The 17726-nt window shown below is 44.3% G+C and overlaps 4 protein-coding genes across 5 annotated transcripts; 1 reads left to right on the forward strand and 3 right to left on the reverse strand.

Moving 5' to 3' along the window:
* Positions 1 to 687: 687 nt before the first annotated feature.
* LOC119766313 lies at positions 688 to 5759 on the reverse strand. The gene is made up of 2 exons (XM_038250783.1): positions 1198 to 5759; positions 688 to 1108 (listed from the first exon to the last, which is right to left on the reverse strand). Exons 1-2 carry the CDS (start codon positions 5757 to 5759, stop codon positions 688 to 690), a joined length of 4983 nt encoding a protein of 1660 aa, XP_038106711.1.
* A 3680-nt stretch (positions 5760 to 9439) lies between these two features.
* LOC6044457 (zinc carboxypeptidase A 1) lies at positions 9440 to 10807 on the reverse strand. Its single transcript, XM_001861936.2, has one exon. It carries the CDS (start codon positions 10775 to 10777, stop codon positions 9500 to 9502), a length of 1278 nt encoding a protein of 425 aa, XP_001861971.1. The 5' UTR covers positions 10778 to 10807; the 3' UTR covers positions 9440 to 9499.
* A 238-nt stretch (positions 10808 to 11045) lies between these two features.
* On the reverse strand, positions 11046 to 13251 carry LOC6044458 (ionotropic receptor 75a). The gene is made up of 5 exons (XM_001861937.2): positions 13070 to 13251; positions 12223 to 12997; positions 11724 to 12171; positions 11407 to 11672; positions 11046 to 11353 (listed from the first exon to the last, which is right to left on the reverse strand). Exons 1-5 carry the CDS (start codon positions 13173 to 13175, stop codon positions 11107 to 11109), a joined length of 1842 nt encoding a protein of 613 aa, XP_001861972.2. The 5' UTR covers positions 13176 to 13251; the 3' UTR covers positions 11046 to 11106.
* Positions 13252 to 13375: 124 nt separating this feature from the next.
* Positions 13376 to 15537, forward strand: LOC6044459 (ionotropic receptor 75a). 2 transcript variants are annotated; one of them, XM_038258504.1, is made up of 6 exons: positions 13376 to 13478; positions 13533 to 14154; positions 14210 to 14371; positions 14422 to 14869; positions 14927 to 15189; positions 15241 to 15537. In XM_038258504.1, exons 1-6 carry the CDS (start codon positions 13385 to 13387, stop codon positions 15518 to 15520), a joined length of 1869 nt encoding a protein of 622 aa, XP_038114432.1. In that variant the 5' UTR covers positions 13376 to 13384; the 3' UTR covers positions 15521 to 15537. The 2 variants fall into 2 exon arrangements, with proteins under 2 accessions (XP_038114432.1, XP_001861973.2); XM_001861938.2 differs by having other exon boundaries at positions 13376 to 14154.
* The last annotated feature ends 2189 nt before the right edge of the window (positions 15538 to 17726 follow it).

A 17726-nucleotide genomic window follows, 5' to 3' on the forward strand; every position in this document is an offset into this window, starting at 1 on the left:
ATACTGAAATACTTAAATATTCAAATACTAAAATATTAAAACACTTAAATACTTAAATACTTAAATACTCAAATACTTAAATACTTAAATACTTAAATACTTAAATACTCAAATACTTAAATACTCTGTTGGGTTGGTCCTTACCGGTCGTCGATAGCTCAGTGGGGGTTGGATCGGGGTTGTCCGGATTGCTGGGGGCGCCTTTTTGTCCTGGGAGATTTCCGTCCGTTTGGTGGGTTTTTGGGGGGTTTCCGGGGTCCAAAAAATCACACGTACACACAGTTCACAATAAACACTCAGCTTACACAAACTACATTTATTAAAACTACAAAACTACATATATTAGGCACAAAAAAATACAGATTAAAATCGGCCTCTTGGCCAGCTAGTTTTTGCTGCTGTTCAGCTGTTGGTTCGCACAATTATCATTATCATTGACCGGGCCGGCCAGTCCGCGTATTGGTGTCGATCGATCAGCTGGTCCAGCACACGCACACAGCGGCCGCCGCCGTGTGGATCGCGAGATGCACCGGTGAGTTGGGATGAGCTGCAGACGGTGAGAAGCGAGATCGTTCGAGCTACCGTACTCGTAGACATTCCCGCCCACCCTGAAATTCCGGGAATTTCTGAAAAGAAAAAAAAGAAAAAAACCACCTCTCGGACACGACATGTTGCGCACGGAACCGTTCAGTTCTCCGGGGTTTTGGGGTTCTCGGAAGGTTCGGGTAAGGGTTCGTCTGGCTCGGTAGGCAACGGTAGCACGCAAATCTTCTCCACAGGTCTCGTCAGGATGTTTGTGGCGGTCTTCAGGGTGACGACCCGCACCACGCCATCGGCTCCAGGATGTGAGGTGTGCGCCAGATCGTTCGGATCGTCCGACATCTGCGTCAGCGGCCTGGAGTTGAGGCACGCTTCCACTTGTACCAGCAACGTGTCCGTGTCCTCGTAGGACACCGGATTGTCGCCGAGAACCTTCAGGAGATGGGTTTTGGCCGATCGTACCGCGGCCTCCCATAGTCCTCCGAAATGGGGAGCGCCCGGTGGGTTGAAATGCCACTGAATCCCCTGATCAGCGCACTCCTTGGACACTTTCTCGCTGTGATCCTTACTGCGAAGCAGTTCAAACAGTTTTTGAAGTTGATTACGGTCCCGTTGTCTGAGAAGATTTCTGCTGGCAGGCCTCTTCTCCCGATGAACCTTCGCAGGGCCTGGATGAAGCGGTCGGTAGAAAGGTCCGTTACCAGTTCCAGATGCGCCGCTTTCGTGCACATGCACACGAATACGGCTACGTATGCTTTGATGGCTACTCTACGCGGACCGGGACGAATGTAGACCGGTCCAAAGTAATCCACGCCGACCTTGGAAAATGGACGCGCCACCGTGACGCGTGCCGAAGGCAGTTCTCCCATGAACTGCTGGATTTGGATGGGTTTCGTTCGGAAGCAACGCTGGCAGTTGTGCACGATCTGGCGTGCTACGCTTCGACCTCCAAGCGGCCAGTACTTGAGTCGAACTGTCGCGTGCATCAGCTGCGGTCCCGCGTGAAGTAAACGTTCGTGGTAGTCCTCGAACAGCATCTTGGTCAGCGGGTGCCAAGCGGGTAAAACTATCGGATGCTTCGTGCTGTCGGTTTCTTGCGAGTGACCCAAACGTCCACCGACTCGGATCAAGTTGTCGTCCGCTAACTTCGGGTTGAACCACCGCAGCGGTGAGTTCCTTCCTACAGATTCGTTGTTGGACAACGCTTGCCACTCCGCCTTGAATTCGTCCTTCTGCACGAGACGAATCATGGTGTGTTCCGCTTCCTTCAGCTCCCGTGCTGTTGGAAGACCTCGCTGATCTACGCCTTCTTCGTGCCGCAGGATCTTCATCAGCCTCGACCAGTACGCTACGCTTCGAATCAGGCTCCAGTAGTTGGAAAACTTGCTGATGATGAAACTCGGGAAATCTATCTGCTGTCCGCCAGCTAGGTTCGCTGCTACGTGACGTCTTTCTTGGTCTGCTTCCTCGTCACGATCCAGCACCGGTTGAGACGGCCAGTGTTCAGGAGATAGCTTGAGCCATGGGGGGCCTTCCCACCACAGCAGTAGATCTGCGATATCCGCCGGTGCGACACCTCGGGAAATGAGGTCCGCAGGATTCTGGACTCCCGGCACGTGGTTCCATCCCCCGCGCTCCGTCAGCGCTTGGATTTTCGCCACCCTGTTGGCGACGAAGGTGTTCCACGTCGTAGGTACGTGCCGTAACCACTGCAGTACACAGGTAGAATCCGTCCAATAGTAGTACTTGACGTCCAGTTTGGTTGCCTTGAAGATCTGCTCACTCAGAAGAGCAGCCAGCTCCGCTCCGCAGAGCTCTAACCTTGGGATCGATTGGCATTTGAGTGGAGCAACCTTGGATTTGGAGCTAAGCAGCGCCACGCGTACTTCTCCATCCTGGTTTACGCTTCTCACATACGAGCAAGCTCCGTATGCATCCTGGGAAGCGTCGCAAAATGTATGGATCTCGATGTTGACCGCCTTGGGAATGATCACACATCTTGGGAATGTCAGGTCGTTTAATACCGGAATTTGTTCATAGAACTTCAGCCATTTCTGAACGATTGCGGGTGGAAGCTCGTCATCCCAGTCCAGCTTCTTGCCGTTCGTGTCCTCCAGCGTCCACAGCTTCTGCATCAGGATTTTAGCTGCTGCGATAACTGGACCAACGAAACCGATCGGATCAAACAGGGTTGCAATCGTTGACATTATCCTCCGCCGTGTCCACGGCTGGTTTGGGTTTGGGGTTGGGTGATCAAACTGGAACTTTAGAACGTCGGTGGTTGGTCGCCAAACCAATCCCAGAGTCCGTACGGATGGATCTGGATCCAGGAGCACATCGCCAGTCCTTGACAGTGCTAGGTTCTCGTCTGGTATGCCCTGCATAACCAGAGGGCTGTTGGATGCCCACTTCCTAAGCCGAAAACCACCGCTCTCCAGCAGAGCGTCCAGTTGGGTTCGTAGTTCCACCGCTTGATCCTCGTCGTCCGCGCCGGTCAAAACGTCGTCCATGTAGACGTCTTCGAGCGCGACCTTGGCTGCCATCGGGAAACGGCTTTGCTCATCCATAGCGAGTTGCTTGAGCGTCCGGGTTGCCAGGAAAGGTGCTGGCTTGGTACCATACGTGACCGTCGCAAGTTCGTAGACTTTGACCTCCTTGTTGGGGTCATCCCGCCACATGATGCTTTGGAGCTTCATGTCTTCCTCGGTGACTAGAACTTGTCGGAACATTTTCTCCATATCAGACACGAGCATGAACTGCTTTGTCCGACTCCGTAGGATTATTGACCGTAGATCGTCCTGAATCGACGGTCCCACCAGTAGGGCATCGTTGAGCGACACTCCCGTTGAGCTCGCACAAGACGCATCGAATACCACTCGCACCTTGGTCGTAGTACTCGATTCCCTCACCACCGGGTGATGTGGTAGGAACACACGCTTGACCTCTCCGAGGTCGGTAGCCTCGCGCATGTGTCCTAGTTCCAGGTATTCCTCCATGAATTGGTTGTATTGCCGGCGCAGATCAGGATCCTTCTCCAATCTGCGTTCCAGCCCTTGAAGACGTCGGAATGCGATGTCCCGTGACTCGCCCATCCGTGCCAGTGCGTCTTCGTCCTTGGGGTATGAGACCGTGTACCTTCCGTCAGGACCTCTCTTGACGGTACGCGAATACAGCTCCTCGCATCGCGTTTCTGCCGGGGAATAGTTGTGCGGCGTTGCGACCTCCTCGCAAGCCCAGAACCGAGTGAGCAGCTCCTCTAGGGTTGACGAGACTGCTACGTTGCATTGGGTAACCGAATTGGAGTCTTGGTTCTCCACGTTTCCGGTCACAATCCATCCAAATACCGTTTCGGTCAGTGTTGGTAGACCGACTCCGAGTTCCAGCTCCTTCCCGGAATTGAAGAAAGCAAAGAAGTGGTGGATTCCAAGCACGATGTCCACCGTCTTGGAGTTGAAGAATGCGGGATCGGCTAATTCCACATCCGGAGGAAATTCCCAGCCGGCCACACTGACATCCGATGTCGGGAGATTGGCCGTTACCTTGGGTAGTAGGAGAAATTCCATCCTGCGCGAGAACCCTGTCACTCGCGACTTGATTGTAGCTTGGGTTTTGTGCTTGACCTTGGTGTTCGCTTGTCCGATGCCGTACACCGCGACATTCGAGCGTTTCCGTTGGACCTTCAACCGCTGACAGAGCCGCTCTGTCATGAAATTGCATTCCGAGCCCGAATCCAGCAGTGCTCGAGCAGGAAACTTGACGCCTTCGTCGTCCTCCACCAGGACAACAGCTGTGGCCAGCAGAACTGTAGAAGAACGATGTGCTGCCACGTTGGATGTTACGGTTTCCGTTTGCGTCGAAGACTGTACTGCTTGATTCGAACTACCACCATTTGGACCATTGTTTCCTCCTCGGTTGAAGTCCTGTCCAGAAGACATTGGTTTTGGTCTGTCGCTTCTCTTGGGTTTGAAGCAAACCAAAGTGTGGTGCTTGGCTGAACAGTTCTGGCAGACAAAACGTGAGGTACATTGTGTCGCTTGGTGTCCACGCCGGAAGCAGTTCAAGCACATAGAGTTCGTTCGCACCACCTTGTCCCTTGCTGCAACTGACATGCCTTGGAATGTCGGACATCTGTACAACAGATGTGGCTCCGAGCAGACTACGCAGCTGATCCCAGACGACTGCACCGCATTGTAGCTTGATCGGGTGAAGGGAGCCTTCCGCTGCTTGGATGGTTTGGCATCCGCCTTGGTTCCTGCAGTCATGGTTTTGAGCGAACTAAGAACTCTAATCCGGGTGTACAGAAAATCAGTCAAGTCCTTGACTGTTTCTTTCTCCTTTGGCTCGTTGGATTCCTTGTTCTCCTTGTTCGCCTGTGCCGCTGTGACTTCTTCCCAGCTTCGCTTTGTGACAGGATCAAGTCTCGAAGAGAGAAGGTGCAGCAACAACAGGTCCTTGTAGTCTTCCGGACTCACAAACTGATCGAGCGTCCGAACGGCCCGTTCGAACCCTTCCAGAAGTTCCTGAAGATCAGTCACCGACTCCTCGGTCAATGTCGGAAGATTAAACAGCGTTTCAACCTGACTTCGCTTCAGCAGATTGTTGTCGTTGTAGTATTTCGTCAGGATCTCCCACGCGACCTGGTAATTCTTGGCGCTCATGTAGAGACCGTCGACCATTGCTCGCGGCTTGCCCAGCAGGCATCCTTTGAGGTACTGGAACTTCTCAATGTCCGGAAGATCCTTCTTCCAGTGGATCAACGACGTATACAAGTCCCGGAAACTCAACCATTCGTCCAGCTTGCCGTCAAACTTCTGCAGCTGGATTTGTGGGAGTCGCACGTGGTCGTGGATTGGATGCTGCGTCGCGTTGAGATCGCGTTGGGTCGTATTCAGATCTGGGTAGGTTTCCAACTCCTTGGCCTTGTCCACCAACAGCGTCTTGGTGTCGTAGTAACACTGTAGACAGTCCTTCCTCTTCTTGCTGTACGCGTCGTCCGTGCCGGCGTAGTCCTCGTGCATCTCGATGTCCAGAATGGTATCGTTGACTTTCTCCCAAAGTCCGTCAAGCTTTTCCAAGCGAACCTTCACTTGACTCAACGTGGTCGTGTTGTTCATCTCGCTGGCGAACGCGTACACCGCATGAAACAACTCATCGGACGACCTCAGCTTCGCCTCAAGCTGCTTCAGCGTAGGAGACGCCTTCTTGGTTGTCGGCGCCATCGTAGTTAAACTCACAGTTCACGAAAAAACACGAAAAGGTATGGTGTAGTATTCCGTCACGGTCTAAGCCTCGGCGTAGACATACACTGTAGAGTATTTTTTATGTATTTACCTTCACAAGAAGTACAATCCACCTGCTCTACAGGTACGCGCAACGGTTAAACGGTGACAGCGGTTGATAAAACTTCCAAATCCCCTCAAAAACGTCCTCAAATCGTGAATTTCGTGCCAGATGATCGTGCAAAATGGTGGGAGAATATTTGTAATACCCAAAATGTGCTTCGGCAAGACATATACGACGTGTATTATACGTGCTTAACTGACCTTTGCAAAAAGAATCAGCTTCCAAAAAGTTCCAAAATCCCAGCTGGACAGTGTTCCGTACAGTGACGGTAGCACTGCAGCAACTCTTCGGTGAGATGAACGATGAGCAAGTTTCTCACTAGTGAGTTCACGGTCGTAAATAATCCTCATGTGTTGTCAACATAAAGTGTGCGAGAAGTGAAATTGGTGGTGTAATAAGCTGACGTGTCCCAGGCTTCGGCTGGACATATACATTTGATTTTAGTAGTTTACCTTAGGAAAGGGTGAATGATGCCGATGTCCATTCAGCCGATCGCGGTTTGCCAGCAGCCGACGCAGTACGGATGGTCATCAAAGGTAAGGCAGCATAAATGCATTCATACGATCCTTCTCACCATATGATGATTCCAGAAGATGGCCTCTCTCGGTGCAGCAGTATTGGTGGTGATCGTCGCCGACGGTGGTATTGGTGTCGTCGAGCTCCGATCGTTGGCTTGGTGTGCGTAACCTCGATCGACGTTGATGATCGTCAATGATGGTGATGATTGTTTACACTCGATCGTTGGGTGGATTTTTTTAGAAAAGTGGGTGTTAGCAGGAGTACAACGTTTCGCTTCGGCGTGCGACATATACTTTGTATGTGTTTATTTACCTGGCCAAACCAGGGCACCTTGCCCAACGGATGGTGATCCAGCGAAGCGACGTCCAGGTGATCTTCGGTGATTGGCGATAATTGCTGCTGATTCCGGATGGCTCGCAGAGGTGCAGCAATCGAAGACGAAGATCAACGAGCCAGCGACCGTTCGCTGTGCTCTCCGAGTGCTGCGAAGGCGATGAACGACCCGTACAGGGTGTAGTTTTGTCCGGTGAGTACTCCAGATGTACTCAGCTGAGCGTGAGTGGTCGCGATATCCGATCGCGATGGCGGAGCCCTTGCTCGCCCGCGGAATTGAAGGCCGGTAGCACAGTTCCCAAACTGTGATGGCGCACGGTGTGTGTGCGTGTAGATAATCGTAGGATGGCGCAAACCGATGTACTTGGTGGGGGCCAACCTGGCCTGAGGTCCTTCCGAATCCTTCCCGATCCGGTTCGAAGGACCAAAAATGTTGGGTTGGTCCTTACCGGTCGTCGATAGCTCAGTGGGGGTTGGATCGGGGTTGTCCGGATTGCTGGGGGCGCCTTTTTGTCCTGGGAGATTTCCGTCCGTTTGGTGGGTTTTTGGGGGGTTTCCGGGGTCCAAAAAATCACACGTACACACAGTTCACAATAAACACTCAGCTTACACAAACTACATTTATTAAAACTACAAAACTACATATATTAGGCACAAAAAATACAGATTAAAATCGGCCTCTTGGCCAGCTAGTTTTTGCTGCTGTTCAGCTGTTGGTTCGCACAATTATCATTATCATTGACCGGGCCGGCCAGTCCGCGTATTGGTGTCGATCGATCAGCTGGTCCAGCACACGCACACAGCGGCCGCCGCCGTGTGGATCGCGAGATGCACCGGTGAGTTGGGATGAGCTGCAGACGGTGAGAAGCGAGATCGTTCGAGCTACCGTACTCGTAGACATACTCAAATACTTAAATACTTAAATACTTAAATACTTAAATACTTAAATACTTAAATACTTAAATACTTAAATACTTAAATACTTAAATACTTAAATACTTAAATACTTAAATACTTAAATACTTAAATACTTAAATACTTAAATACTTAAATACTTAAATACTTAAATACTTAAATACTTAAATACTTAAATACCTAAATACTTAAATACTTAAATACTTAAATACTTAAATACTTAAATACTTAAATACTTAAATACTTAAATACTTAAATACTCAAATACTTAAATACTTAAATACTTAAATACTTAAATAATTAAATACTTAAATACTTAAATACTTAAATACTCAAATACTTAAATACTTAAATACTTAAATTCTTAAATACTTAAATACTTAAATACTTAAATACTTAAATACTTAAATACTTAAATACTTAAATACTTAAATACTTAAATACTTAAATACTTAAATACTTAAATACCTAAATACTTAAATACTTAAATACTTAAATACTTAAATACTTAAATACTTAAATACTTAAATACTTAAATACTTACATACTTAAATACTTAAATACTTAAATACTTAAATACTTAAATACTTAAATACTTAAATACTTAAATACTTAAATACTTAAATACTTAAATACTTAAATACTTAAATACTTAAATACTTAAATACTTAAATACTTAAATACTTAAATACTTAAATACTTAAATACTTAAATACTTAAATACTTAAATACTTAAATACTTAAATACTTAAATACTTAAATACTTAAATACTTAAATACTTAAATACTTAAATACTTAAATACTTAAATACTTAAATACTTAAATACTTAAATACTTAAATACTTAAATACTTAAATACTTAAATACTTAAATACTTAAATACTTAAATACTTAAATACTTAAATACTTAAATACTTAAATACTTAAATACTTAAATACTTAAATACTTAAATACTTAAATACTTAAATACTTAAATACCTAAATACTTAAATACTTAAATACTTAAATACTTAAATACTTAAATACTTAAATACTTAAATACTTAAATACTTAAATACTCAAATACTTAAATACTTAAATACTTAAATACTTAAATACTTAAATACTTAAATACTTAAATACTTAAATACTCAAATACTTAAATACTTAAATACTTAAATTCTTAAATACTTAAATACTTAAATACTTAAATACTTAAATACTTAAATACTTAAATACTTAAATACTTAAATACTTAAATACTTAAATACTTAAATACTTAAATACTTAAATACCTAAATACTTAAATACTTAAATACTTAAATACTTAAATACTTAAATACTTAAATACTTAAATACTTAAATACTTAAATACTTAAATACTTAAATACTCAAATACTTAAATACTTAAATACTTAAATTCTTAAATACTTAAATACTTAAATACTTAAATACTTAAATACTTAAATACTTAAATACTTAAATACTTAAATACTCAAATACTCAAATACTCAAATACTAAAATACTGAAATACTTAAATACTTAAATACTTAAACACTTAAATTCTTAAATATTAAAATACTTAAATACATAAATACTTAAACACTTAAATTCTTAAATATTTAAATACTTAAATACTTAAATACTTAAATACTTAAATACTTAAATACTTTAACACTTAAATACTTAAATACTTAAATACTTAAATAAAAATTAAAATGCCTATGGGACAATTATGCAAACATGGGTAGTAGACGTTTCATAAATGAATGGAAATAAAAAAAGTGATCAAACATAACGAAAATAATTTACTGTTAATCCAAATATGACTAGAAAGTCCTTTATTCATATAAAATACTCCACAATCCTAACCATCATAATACCCCCTCTTCGATGATTCTTCCAGCAACGTTACCAAAGAGTCCAGCGTTTCCTCTCCAGTTGGAATGATCTGCCGCGGTGGCAGCACAAACCCATTCCAAGATCCCGACTTTGGGCGAAGTTCGTATGTGTAGGCAATCCGGACATCCTGCGTCCCATACGCCCAGTCCACGCTGGATCCACTTGCAGGGTAGATGGCATCGTAGACGTTTCCGTACGTGTACTTGGTCCCGTATCGCTTGGCCAACGAGGTTACGGTAGCCTTGGCAATCTCGGTCAAGTCGTTGTGGTTTGGCGTGTGCTCTCCAGTGTGTCCGTACGGGTACAGCAGAAGCTGGGAGTACGAGTGGAATCCGATGTAGGCCTGGATCTTTCCTTTGAGGGAAGCGATGTAGCTGGACAGGGTCTTGGTCTCGACTTCCGAGAATGCACTGGGTCCACCGTAGGTTTCCGTTGAGCATCGACTGGAAGTTCCCTGCTCAGCCCAATGGAAGTCCCAGTTGCGGTTTGGATCAGCTCCGAAGCATCCTCCGGAGTACGGGGTTCGTGTCTTGCGCCATAGACGATCCCTCTTGTGCGTATAGACGTAGCCATCTGGGTTGGCGTTCGGGAAAACATACCAGTCGTAGTTCTCAGCGATGTTTCGTACAGCAGGATCTTGACTGGTCAGCAGCTCGTTCAGGATGTAGGTGACGGTAGCCGGGGAGATCCACTCGCGAGCATGAATTCCACCTTCAACAAACACTCCCGGATTCCCGGACTTGTACGATACTTTAACACCCTTGATCGATCGGTTCTCGTACGAGTGTCCTCCTTCGATCAGTTCAACTTGCTCGTACTGTGTAGCTACTTTGTCCAACCATTCATGGATTTCCTCCAAAGTATGATACTCCGTCCATCCAAACTCTCCCCGAGATCGTCCCATCATCCGTTGCCGCTCCTCATCGATCGTGCTCTGCAGGTTCATATTCAACACCCGTGCACTGATTCCCGCATTGGCCAAAGTCTCCGCGAAATCCGCCAACTTATGCGGCGACACAACCACGCTCGATTTATCACCCACTTTACGACCCATTTCCAGGAACATCAAACTATCGCTGGACAAACTCAGCTCACCCAGCGTTCGCAGCTGGTCCTCCGTGCTGGTCGTCAGCTCGTAAATCCGGTAGTTGTCGTAGCGAGCTTCCTCCCCATCACTACTGCCAACCACCGATCCAACGCACAACAACGCCCCTATCGCCACTAATAGAACACTGGAACCCATTCTGGAGAACCTCCTGGTACGTACTAACTCATCGCTGCAAAACAATGCACAATTTATAGCTAGGCCGGAAAACGACGGGCGGCCGTACTAAAACGAACCTTGCGCCCTTATCAGTCCGATTTCTCAAGTACCTTTTGCCTGGGAGGTAGTCTACGATCGGAATCGCTTGGAGTTGTTTTGATACCGACTTACGGAACCGTTAAGTTGGGATAATTGTTATGACAAGACTCTTAATCAGTCTGGGGGTTTGCGAGTGAGAACAAGGCGATTTCGATTAGATGCATGTACTAGAGAGTTTATTGATGTATGGTGAAGAAGTTGCAAGTTGATCAAGTCACTTTATAGATTCCAAGCTTTTCCGGATTTAATCGTGTCCAAATATTCCGAAACAGTCCGATTTCGACGGTAAAGGCTCCAAACGCGACAACGATTCCGGCAATCAGTAGCAAAAACAGAGCAAACGATCCCTCAAAGCTAACGCTGGACACGACACTCTCGCTGAAACATTCCGGCTTCTTGGTGATCCAGAACTCAGTGAAACGCCGAACGATCCCAATCTCCTGCATTCGAGCGAATCTATGGAGAGGCAAATATTCGTCTAATTCGTGCTTCTAACTTGACGATCTTACCTCAACGTGAACAGCTCGCGGAACGGAGAATCCTTTCTCACCACGATTCCAATCGGTTGTGGGGGCATACTTTCCAGCACGTTCAAATCGCAAACTTCCAGCAGGTCGAAGTTTTGCCGGATCCAGCCGAAGGCGTCCGTCTTCTCGCAGTGATAGGCGTAATCCCCGCGGCGAACGCGTTCCAGCCCAATGTCCCGGCTGGTCCAGCTGTGGTCGGTGAACTTTTTTTTAGCCAGATACGATGCTCCGTTTGTGGTATGAGAGTTCTAGGATTAAAATTGATTTGTGATACAGTAAAAAGTGCAGTAGAAACTTACAAGAAAGTAATCCCTAGCTTCAACGGTATCTTCAACCCCCAACTGCAGTCTGCTGTCCGCTAGCTTACTCAACGTCCTTATATCGGACATCAGTGGACTCGCGATCAACGTCAAGAAGATCACCGACGAGTAGTAGTTGTAGACCACCAGCGCACAGGTCATGATCACCAGCTGGATAAGCCGCCCGAGAAGGTTCCGCGCCACCAAATGTGCCCCTTGCTGACAGAAATGACCCAGAGACTCGACAAGCGCACTGAACCACGGAGGTCCGGTCCAACCGAGTAAGTATTCTTGGTAGCGAACTTCGAGGGAGTGGTTGATCTTTATCACGATACTACCCACTAGAATTGTGAGGAAAATTGTGAACCAAGTTTCTGGTGCAAACGGTCGAAAGAAGGGACTATCCAGGAGGTTATCGCTGGTGGGCGTTTTAAAGATGAAGGCCAGCCTAGAATGAAGTCAAATTAGGATTTGTTTGGAAGAGATGTTCGATACGAACTCATAATTCATGTAGAACAAGACAGATGTCAGATGTTCCATTCTTTCGTTGAGGACTCTTATGCCAGCAATTGAGAAATCGATCTGCTTGTCAAGAATTACTCCAACAGCATCATCAGATGTTAGATCATAGTGAGTGTATTGAATATCAAAGTTTAAATCTTTTTGCAGCGCTTTAGTCAGCATGTATCCAATACGGACTACACCATCTACATTGCGCTTTTCATAGGATTCCAAGAATCTCAGAACATCACTAACGGATGCATCTGCCGAAGGAAACATCCGAGATCTCGTCCCTATCCTAAGCGTAATATCGGACAAGTTGTTCCGATTCTGATACTTGGACTTCTGATGCACGATACTTCTCCCGAATGATATCTCTCCACTTGGTAGAACGTTAACAACTCGATCAAATGTTACATTCAGCGTCCCGCCAAGTGACTTCCCGTTATTATAGACGTCGTACAACTTCAGTTGATCGTCCCCGTCTGCAACAAGAACTTTGATTTCAGCATCCACGTACAGATCAACATCTCCGAGCGCGCCCAGAACAGATCCATTCATCATAACCCAGTGAAACGAGGTGGAGAAACATTTAGTTTTAGCACAAACATCCAACAATTCCCGACTCCTCGGACATCCGTACTCCAGGAACATCCCAACCCTGGAACGATTCCCTCTTCCAATCTCCAACAAACCTCCCTCGCCACTCGACAAATCAACCACCTTTACAAAGCGCACCGCGGCCGATAAATGCCCCATCAAGTGGTGATTATCTAAAACAGTGACTGAGTATCGATTAACTGTGTCAATAGAGAAGAACTGCAGCTTTGCTCCAGTGCGTGTACCTTCCGAATTCCAGCAGTTGAACACCGTTACGTAATTGAGGTGCATCGCACCGAAGTAACTCACCAGGAAGTTGATAACAAAGGTGGGTGAGTCCAGGGTGGACATTGTTACGGCTTGGAGGGTGGATGAGTTGTGGTCAACTTTATGAAAGGGATTGAGGAGTTTATGAAGACATCAGATTTGACAAGGAATGAATAAGTTATTGAATCTTGATTGATGGAATCATGTTGTCAAATTAACGCAAGCATTTTAAATAAATTCGTCCAATAAAAAGTACAAGTATCAATGGCTTGCTTCTCAATCCACTTAAAATCATGGACAAAACATCAATTTCTACACTTTTGCTGAATTACTGGCTATCGATCAATTTATCTTATGTTACCTTTTTCAATTGCTGGAGCTCAGAAGGTTTTATTTATTTCTCAAGATTCTTGGATCATTCGTTATCCAACATAATTTCAGACAATCATCAAATCTTGAGAAGATTCTCCAATTCTTCAACGTTTGTCGAAATTGTGAATCTAAATGATAGTTCCTTCAACCCACTTCTAGAAGCTAATAGAATCGATGACCGTTCGCGTGTAAAGATCGGATTAGCTCTGGAGTTTGGCTGCCTCAACAGCGTTGATTTTCTGCTAAAATGTTCCGCCAAGCAGTGCTTCTCGACATCGATTCAGTGGTTCCTGTTCAGTTTGAGCGATCCAGATGAGATATTCCAGCATTTGTCCAAGGCTGATTTGTACATCGACGCGGAAGTTAAGGTCCTAGCCGACGGCGGTCTATACGACGTCTACAACAACGGACGACCTCTAGGAGGAGCATTGAATGTCACTCTTGACCGAATAGTTGAGCATGGAACACTGGGACAGAGCCGACACTCCGGAAAGCCCAAGTACGAACACCGAAGGAACATGTCCGACATTACGATGCGTGTCGGAACGGTGACGCAGATCTACCCCAACCTGAACGATTCGATGGACAAGATCATGGAACATCTGGAGTCGGATCGCTGGAGACACCTGGACCATGCCGTCCGGATGGGATTCCGACTGTCCAAGGCGCTGCACGTAACTTCCGGATTTCAGTGAGTTTTGATTAGTTTGATTGGGTGAATCAAGTTTAAAATCTCGTGGTTTCAGGGTTAAGTACGTTCACTACGATCGCTGGACGTTCAACGATTCCACGGGAGGGATTCTGGGCGGTCTCATCGATCGCGAAATCGACTATTCCGTAACGGGTTTGATGACCAAGATCAAACGAATGGAACATCTGACCTCCGTTGCGAGCTACATGACCTTCGAGTGGGTAGTCACGAGTATTCTGTATTTTTCTTAACTTTAATTTCTTACAGGTTGATGTTCATCTTCAAAACCCCGGAAAGTTCTAACCTCATGAACAGTGCGTTCATACGACCTTTCAGCCCGAGCGTTTGGATCAGCGTGGTGTTGATAGTTCTTTTGGGAAGTTTCGTCTTCAAGTTCAACTACATGGTTGAGTTCAAGATGCTGAACATGCGCGAGGGCATCGAAAGTCCGTCCTGGTACGGATTGCTGGTAGAATCTCTGGGTAACTTCTGTCAGCAAGGGTCGAGCTTCAAACCAAAATCGTTCTCCGGCAAGGTCGTCCAGATATCCGTACTGATGTGCTCGGTCATGGTGTACAACTACTACACGTCGGCCATTGTGTCCACCTTGATCGGAACCCCCAAAAAGTCCGACATTAAAACGCTGGTTCAGCTCGCAAACAGTCATTTGGAGTTGGGCATTGAGGACGTCACCTACGAAAAGGCGTTCTTCTTTGTAAGTAGAACTGATCACTAAGTAATCCCAAACCCAATACACAAACTTCCCCCGAAGGAATCCCACCTGCCGGACGTGGACTACCTGCGCAGCAAGAAGATCACCGACAGTACCTTCATCGACTCGGCAACAGGACTGCAGCGCATCCGCAGGGGAAACTTTGCGTACAACTGCGAGCGCAACGTGGCCTACAACCTGATCCGGGACACGTTCGACTTTACCGAGGTGTGCGACCTAAACGAGGTGGAGAGTATGCCGACCCAGTTCGTGGACCACGTCGTCCGAAAGGATTCCCACTTTCGGGAGCTGTTTTCTCTAAGGTTTGATGTTTGAACAATTTGTACAAAAAAAAACTAATCTCACATTTGCAGATACGCCCGAATGCGCGAAGTTGGCATCGTGAAAAAGTTTGCCGAATTTTGGATCGCCAAAAAGCCGGAATGCTTCTCGGGCAGCATCGTGTCCAGTGTGACCATCACCGGGGCGTTGCCGATATTTCTACTGTTGGGCTTTGGGCTAACTTTGGCAACGCTGCTGTTTGGGTTTGAGCTGGGAGTTGGCGTTCTGGTTGGAAAGTTGGGCGAAAAGCAGGACGTGATAAGCTTGAATGAAAATGTTGGAGAGTTTACCACGGAGAAGAAAATTAATTAAATTAAATTTTATAAGTTGCAAATATTTTTCAAAGTTAATGTTGCCCCCCCTTCAAAATTAGTCCGAAAAATCAGGGGGAAAAAACATATTTTTCCAAAAAAAAATATCAAAATTTCAATGGAAATAGGTGTCTAATCAACTGAGAACAATCTTAAATGCCTTTTTCTGCATTGATAATCATTTAACATGTTTGAACTCGTTCAAAAATATTTTGAACTTTTATGAAATTTCAATGTACAGCACCGCAAAAACTTTTTTTCTCTCAAAAATAAAATTTTCGTCAGTATTTAGAAATTTATGAAATCAATGATTGCAAAACAACTGGACATGTATATGATGCATTTTAAAACAGTTTTTTCAAACTTGCCAAAATTGCAAACATGTTTGCGGCAAACTCACAGACAAAGCCAAATGTATGCAGGCTGACAGGCTTTCTGCTTACAAACAAAGCAAGCAAACTGTCAAAAAGTGCGGATTTGTTTGTTTGTCATAGTCCAATACCTCCTTTAGCTTTGATCGGATATACTGGAATTATTATAGTTGACAAGAAAGGACTCAGGATGTAATCTAACCATTATTTCTTTCAAGGTGCTTTCTTTGCACTGACTACTTTCTTCGGAATGGCTGCCCTAGTGTTTGATCAGATTATATTAGATTAAAATTAAATAAAGTAAAGTTTAACTTGTGTTTTTTGTTTCATAAATCGCTGCCCATGAGCTTTCTTGTTCTATCTAGATAGGAATCCCAGCAAGCTTAATATCGATTGTGTTGATGTTAACAGCATATTGAGACCTAAAGAATGCCCTTCACTAACATTTTAGTCCAAATTTGTGCGATTCATAATCTAAATCGAGTGCCCGGAATTCGAAGCAAAAGTGTCTGGGATTCGAAGCACAACAAGTCATTTTTGATTTTAAAATTCTGATGGAAAATTGTTAGAAAGGCATATTTTGCATGAATTCTCTTCAAACATACTGTTTATACTACAACCTGATGATATTTCTACATTTCCAACTTATCACATGATTTTTTGCCAGCTACAACAAAAATGATATGCTACTAAGTCTTAGTCGGCTAGACATATACTAAAAATATGCTACTAAGTGTCCGGATTTCGAATCATAATGTTATTCAAGAAAAACGAAAATGCTCCGTGCGTTGCATGTGCTATCTTGACACACCCTGAAAATTTCTGTAAGTGCGATTTCAGGTCATAAAGCGTTGATCAACCAAACGAAACGTGTTTGTTGTTTACATTGCGTGCTTTATTTTTTGTTTATTCACGGTCAAACTTTAAAACGCTTGTATCTCGGAACGTCAAAAAGCAACGTGCGACAAGATACCACGACAACATCGATTTGTTGATATGTTGGTCTGCCACCGTAACAAGCAGAAGGATTTTTACTCGCTAGCTGCATCTATAGGGGAGAGTGGGGAGACTTGATCCCCGGGGACACTTGATCCCAAGCCTGTATCTCTTAGCTTTGTTCTAGAAAGTTGTGCGAAATTTACTAAAACTCATTGTAGAAAACAAAGAAAAAAATATAAAATGTTTAGATTGAGCTACAAACATTTTTCTAAAAAGTGCTGCAAAAAACTTCCAAGAGATCTTTTTTCTTTGTTTTGATAAGTATAGAAAACACTCAAAAATTACTCAAAAAATATTTTTTATACATGAATTGTTTGATAAACATATCAACTCCAAAACCCTTACGCATTTGACGTTAAATTTATCGTCATACTATTTTTACAATCAATTGTTTAAAAACGTACGTTTAGGGAGACTTGATCCCTGCATTTTTACAGTCACTGGAATCAGCCTCAAGATTAAATAATTGAGCTGGGTTTTCGTACATAGTTTCCTTTAGTATAGTTGTACATAACTTACTGCAGTGTGCACCATTTTTCAAAAGTTTTGTAAACAAAAATTATCAGCTTTTGTAAACATGCTCAATTTTGGTCTAAAAAAGAAAATTTTAAATTTTTAAATATTTTGCATGCTAAACATGTTACATGGTGAACATAAACGTACAGGTTTAATGTGAAATTGCTGTAACTTATAGAAAATTAAAAGTTTGGATAAATAAAAAATATTTTGCTTAAGATTTTTTCAAAACGTTTAAAGGGGGATCAAATTACCCCCAACATTTTGAAAATGCCGGTTTAAAATATTTTTTTAAAACGCTTGGCATGATTCGAAGAGTTT

Source organism: Culex quinquefasciatus, chromosome 2 (assembly GCF_015732765.1).
Source record: "Culex quinquefasciatus strain JHB chromosome 2, VPISU_Cqui_1.0_pri_paternal, whole genome shotgun sequence".
Taxonomy (NCBI): Eukaryota; Metazoa; Arthropoda; class Insecta; order Diptera; family Culicidae; genus Culex; species Culex quinquefasciatus.